Source organism: Strix aluco, chromosome 13 (assembly GCF_031877795.1).
Source record: "Strix aluco isolate bStrAlu1 chromosome 13, bStrAlu1.hap1, whole genome shotgun sequence".
NCBI classification, from domain to species: domain Eukaryota; kingdom Metazoa; phylum Chordata; class Aves; order Strigiformes; family Strigidae; genus Strix; species Strix aluco.
Window position 1 is genome coordinate 20,537,251 of NC_133943.1, and position 6,229 is coordinate 20,543,479.

General features: G+C 60.5%; 1 protein-coding gene across 1 annotated transcript; it reads right to left on the bottom strand.

The window, feature by feature from the left end:
• Window positions 1-228: 228 nt before the first annotated feature.
• LOC141929181 (protocadherin gamma-A10-like) lies at window positions 229-5,844 on the bottom strand. Its single transcript, XM_074838361.1, has 7 exons — window positions 2,774-5,844; window positions 2,562-2,662; window positions 2,315-2,451; window positions 1,756-1,849; window positions 1,306-1,384; window positions 984-1,055; window positions 229-326 (listed from the first exon to the last, which is right to left on the bottom strand). The coding sequence occupies exons 1-7, from the start codon at window positions 5,448-5,450 to the stop codon at window positions 229-231; spliced, it is 3,258 nt and encodes a 1,085-aa protein (XP_074694462.1). The 5' UTR covers window positions 5,451-5,844.
• Window positions 5,845-6,229: the final 385 nt, after the last annotated feature.

Below are 6,229 nucleotides of genomic sequence, written 5' to 3' on the forward strand. Positions count from 1 at the left end.
TCTTCACTGCAGGCGTGGGAATTCATCCTGGAGAGAACTTGGAAGTCCCTGAGATCTCAAGCTGCAAGTGCTGCCCTAAAGCCTTACTCTGGACTACACAGCAGGGGGGTTCAGTTTAAGAAATACTCGTCAGCTCTTGGCAATATTTCTAATCTGTTGTGGTCTGCTCATCTCCCACAGATATGAAGCCGTAAGTGGAAACACCTTCTCATGGGCCTCCTTCTCAAGCTACATCTCCTGAGAAATTACAACACATTCTCTTTCAGCTTCTGCTTCCTTTTCCTCACAAATAAAATTCTGTCTTAGCTGGCTGAAGTAAGTATTTGCTGCAAAAACCACACTCACGTTTTCAAAAGCATAAAGAACTCTCCAGAAATGGGGAAAATGTACCATGACCTTCCAGGAAACAAAGGCCTGAAAGAAAGTCTAAGTACAACCATGAAGAAACACTACATTGCAAACTTACAAGGAGCTTTCACACAGGAATTATAAACCTTTCTACACACACATCATCGTTCTACAGGCACAGTTACTGCACAAACACTTTATGACCGGAGGACTGGAATTGCCTTTCAGGACAGGGAAACCAGGATCACAACATCAGTGGCACAGGCCTTGGCACCAGCCATGAAACCAAACCAGGGCCCACCCAAAACCACATTGACCCACCTGTTTTCCTAGTCCAAAGCCAGCCCCTCACCCTCCTCACTCTGCAGTCACAGCCTTTGCTTGCACCACGCACAATATCCAACTCGTGGCCATATGGCGGCCACAGGCAACAGAGCATTTCATTCAGTGACACCTGAGGGAAACTGAGCTCTGTCAAAGTCTTTGCCTTGGCAGCTGAACACCTTCCAGGAGGGGTGGAAACTGCTCCCCCAGCCCAACAGTTATAAGAGATCTTTTAATGTTTTTGGGGCATGACGAGGCACAATGAGGCCCAGCTTTAGACCTGGACAACAAACATGGCAAGAATGGGAAACCTGCAGAAGTGAAGGAATCAGAGCTGGACATTTCAGAAGATGTCAGCTCTAGTAGGTACACAGGAAAGGTATCTAGTAGGTAAAAAGCCCACAGGACACTCACACAGGAGCTCACACCAAAGACGAGAGCCAGCAGTGCTCAATGTATCTTCTTCAGACAACTGGAAAAGGGAAAAATGCAGAGAAGGACAACTGTGGGCTTCATCTAAGAACTAGGACAAATGGAACTTTTACACCATCTTTACATCTTTTAGACATCTTATATTGTACCACAGTAAACTTTTTCAACTGCCCTGTCTCTGGACACACACAAATTTCTCACCCTGCCCAAACATCACACAACAGGAAAGCTGCCTTTGCAGACAGACACCACTGAAGGAGTCGTTGCACACACAGTTCTCCTTACACAAGAATAACAATCACAACATGGACACATGCAAAGAGATTTCTCTGCTCATCACACTAAGTCAAAGAAATGGCAAATGTTCTCCAGTGCATAAGCAATACGCAGCTCCAATAAAGATTCACTCATCAAAGTGTCACTCAAAGACACCATCATCCTTCTTCAGCACATGGGCAACTTGGAAAATACGTGATTCCCAGACCTTAACGTAAAGTGTACGTCTGTGCTCAATACCTGTCATTCACAAAAAATATCATACAACAGGAAAGAAAATGGCTGAACCCACGTCTTAGCCACTTGGAGACTCAGTAGTGTGATATCCAAAAATATGACACTTTCAGACTCACTTTATGTTTTCCAGCAACAAACCTGGGAATTACCAAAACCCATGCCTTGTCTCCACCACTTCCTCCTCACACTCAGCAGCCCCGAGACTCTCCTCAAACCCCCCAAGATCACAAGGCTGATAAGTACATAATGAAGGTGTTAGTTACGAATTGACAACAAAGAATTGCAAACACAAAGCAGAGACTTCCCAGGACACCCAATGCAGATGGAATAAAAGGGCTCAGGACAAAGTTCTTTGACAAGAAGAAATTCTCATTGCATGCCACTGGAGCTGGGCACTGAACAGGGAATAGACTAAACCATCTGTCTTCGATCCTTCAACAGCCCCTCACACACAGCTCCCAGCACTCTCCTCTCCAACCCATCACAACTTGCATGGTGTTCTTTGACCAGATAATTTGCAAACACATCACATCACAGGGACAGTTGCCCAAAACTTTTCAACATTCACCACCATCACACCACGCACTCCACATAGATATCTTGACATCTCTGTACAAGAAGGAAGACACATTCCTGGGCTCACTGGTGTTTTAGGAGGAAACGTCAAGGGCCTAAAACTATAAAAGAAGTGGCCCACAGGATCAGGAACATCTGCACAGGGGCACTATCCCCCTCCTTACATCTCCCACTGCCCCTTGACTCTCTCCTACGGCTCTGGCCATAGCCTGTATGTTCAAGCCAAGGCACATACAGCTCCGTTTCAAGTAAATAAGCCTTGAAAGACGGGCAATCAGCAAAGCCCATCTTCAGCAGGCACCCAGAGACTTTCTCAAAGAGTCACAACTTTCCCTATTCTCTTTCAGCTTCCTAACAGGCAGACAGACATCGTCAAGGGACCAGTTGTTGCCCAGCCCATTCCTCCGCCCGCTGCACAAAGGTGAAAGCGCAAAGACATTTCGTTGCTCGTCATGGAGAAGCAGCGAGGCTGAGAAGAGCAGAAACGCTGAGCAGCCAAGTTACATGTGGGGGCACGAGGGTTCCGTCGGAAGAGCATCTCCCCCCGCTCCAGCGCACGGGCTGTGGGGAAGCACCTGACCTGGCGGGACCGCAGAGTCGGCCCTTGTGCCGCCGCCGGCAGCAGCTGTAGCGCTGAGCCCCGGTCCCACGCTCCCCTCCCGCCAGCCAGAGGCAGCAGCAGCCGGCGCGTTGCCGCGGGAAGCGCTGCCTGCCTGGGAGCGAAACCCCCCTCGGCAGCGGCCGGGACGCGGCGCGGCCAGGCCCGAGCAGCAGCAGCAGAGCGAAGCGTCGCGGAGCCGCGAAGTGCGGGCACAGGAACTCACCGGGGCAGCGGCGGGGTCCTCGCCGAGCAGCGGCGCGGGCTCGTCGGGCGGCGGCCGGGCCGGGAGGGTGTCGCAGCAGCTGCCGCCCGACAAGCGGAGCTGGCTCTTGCGCGAGTCGGCGGTGAGCGACACCTCGTGCGAGTAGGAGCGCAGGAAGGCGCGGACGCCGTCGATGCCCACGAAGTGCGAGGCCGGCACGCCGCGCAAGGCGCCGCTGCCCGCCGCCAGCAGCTGCGAGCGGCGCCAGCGCCGCAGGCGCAGCGCCAGCAGCAGCAGCAGGAAGGCGAGGAAGAGGCAGGACACGGCCGCCACGGCCACCACCAGCCACCGCGTCAGGCTGCCGGCCGGCTCGCCCGGCGCCGCCGCCGCGCTGCCCAGCTCCGACAGCAGCTCGGCCACGCTCTCGGCCAGCACCACCGTCAGCGTGGCCGTGGCCGACAGCGCCGGCCGCCCGTGGTCCTTCACCACCACCACCAGGCTCTGCCGCGCCGCGTCGCGGGCCAGCGGGAAGCGCGCCGTGCGCACCTCGCCGCTGTGCAGCCCCACGCGGAACAGCCCCGGCTCCGTCGCCTTGGCCAGCTCGTACGACAGCCACGCGTTCTGCCCCGCGTCCGCGTCCACCGCCACCACCTTGGCCACCAGCGCCCCGGGCTCCGCCGAGCGCGGCGCCAGCTCCACGCCCGCCCAGCCCGCGCCCGCACCCGCGCCCGCCCCCGCGCCCGGTCCCGGCGCCGGCGGCGGGTACAGCACCTGCGGCGCGTTGTCGTTCTCGTCCACGATCACGAGCCGCACCGACACGTTGCTGCTCAGCGCCGGCGCGCCGCCGTCCTCCGCCCGCACCCACAGCCCCACCTCGCGCACCTCCTCGTAGTCGAAGGAGCGCAGCGCGTACAGCGCGCCCGTCTCCGCCTGCACCGACACGTAGGACGACAGCGGCGCGCCCCGCACCCGCCCCTCCGACAGCCGGTACCGCACGCGCGCGTTCTGCCCCCAGTCCGCGTCCGCCGCCCGCACCGTCAGCACCAGCGCGCCCGCCGCGTTGTTCTCGGGCAGCCGGGCGCTGTAGCGCGCCTCCGCGAACACCGGCGCGTTGTCGTTCACGTCCAGCACCCGCAGCGCCAGCACCGCGCTGCTCCGCAGCGCCGGCGACCCGCCGTCGGCCGCCCGCACCGTCACGTTGTACTCCGCCACCTCCTCCCGGTCCAGCTCCCTCGACGTCACCACGCGGTAGTAGTCCTCGAACGACCTCTCCAGACGGAACGGCAGCCGCTCTGCGATGCTGCACCGCACCTCGCCGTTCGCCCCCGAGTCGCGGTCCTGCACGTGCAGCAGGGCCACCACCGTCCCCGACGGGGCGTCCTCGGAGATCTCGCTCAACGCCGACCGCACCGAAATCTCGGGCGCGTTGTCGTTCACGTCTGTCACCGTGATCGCCACTTTCGCTGTGTCGAAAAGGCCTCCACCATCATGTGCCTCCACCTCCAGTTCGTAGGAGCCGCCTTCCTCGAAGTCCAGGTTCTGCACCAGCGTGATCGCTCCCGTCTCGGCGTCCAGATAGAAAATCTTCGATGCAAATTCCGTCGCTTTCTTCAGGGAGTATTTCACGTGCCCGTTCATCCCCTCGTCGGCGTCGGTGGCCGTGACGGTGAGGAGGGTGGAGCCCACGGGCACGTCCTCCGGCACACGCACCGTGTACTCCGCCTGGCCGAACACGGGCGCGTTGTCGTTGGCGTCCAGCACCGCCACGCGGATGCGCGCCGTGCCCGTCCGCGCCGGGTCGCCGCCGTCGCTCGCCCTCAGCACCAGCTCGTGAAACGCCGCCTCCTCGCGGTCCAGCGCCTTCGCCAGCACCAGCTCGGGACGCTGGTCCCCGCCGGGGCCCGCCTGCACGGCCAGCGAGAAGTGCTCGTCGCCGCTCAGCTCGTAGCGCTGCAGGGAATTCGCTCCCGAGTCCGGGTCGTGCGCGTCCCGCAGGGGAAACCGCGACCCCGGCGATGTCGTCTCGCTCATTCTCAGTTCCGTTTCTGCCTCTTGAAAGCCGGGTGCGTTGTCGTTAATGTCCGTGATCTCCACTTCGATGCCGTAAACCTGCATTTGCCCCTCCACTATCACCTCACATCGCAGCACGCATTTCTCCACCAGCCGGCACAGCTGCTCTCTGTCGATCCTCTCCGCCGTCACCAAATGTCCCGTCTTCCCGTGCAGGGAGAAATACTGCGTCCTCGCTGCGGAGACAACGCGGAGGCCGCGGTCGCGGAGCGCCGGCAGCTCCAGCCCCAGGTCCTTGGCCACGTCGCCCACGAACGAGCCCTTGGGCATCTCCTCGGGAACCGAGTAGCGCAGCTGCCCCCACGCCGCCTCCCACGCCGCCACCAGCACGCACCACAGCAGGGCTCGCTCCCGCCGGCCCCGGCGCCTCCCCGCCGCGCACATCTCCGCCGCGGCCCCGCCGGTCCCGCACCACCGCCGCCACCGACCCGCCGCCGCCCGCCGATGCGCTTCTGGCTCTGGCTCCGGCTCACGTTCACGGTTCCGGTTTCGGCTCCTTCTTCCCACTCTGGCTTCGGCTCCGGCTCCGGCTGCCGCTCGCTGTCGCCGGCCCCGGCCGCTGCCGCCGGCCCCTCCGCCTCGCTGCAGCACGGCTCCGCACCGCGGGGACGCTCGCAGACCGCCCGGCCGCCGAGCCAGCCAGCGAGCGAGCGAGCGAGCCGGGCCGCAGCGGGCGGGGCTGCCTGCAGCGCTCCGGCCTTCCTCTCGCTCCTCCTCGGTCAACAGCGGCGCCCGCAGCCTCCTCCCGGCACTGCAGGCACCGAGCGCTGCCGAGACATCGCTGCCCGCCCGGCCCTTCCCACCGACAGCTCGCGGGGACGGCACCGGCGCCACCGAGACATCGCTGCCCGCCCGGCGGGGAGCTCCTGCGCTGCCGGCTCTCCCCGACACCTCCTCCGTAATCCTCGCCCACATCCCGACCACAAAGGACCAACACGCGGCCCGCCACTGTGTTCCTTCTACCGCACGGGAGAAAAATGTATCTGGCGACACCCGGGATTTCCTGCACGGGCTTTTCTCTGAGCTGTTCTGTCCTTTAACGATGCCTCTTACTCCGACCGCACGGGAAAGAACACGTGCTCATGGCCATATATGGCAGGTATGATAATTTTTTTTTTTTTTTTTAATCTTTACGTGTAGAATATTACGAGTGTTCGACTATT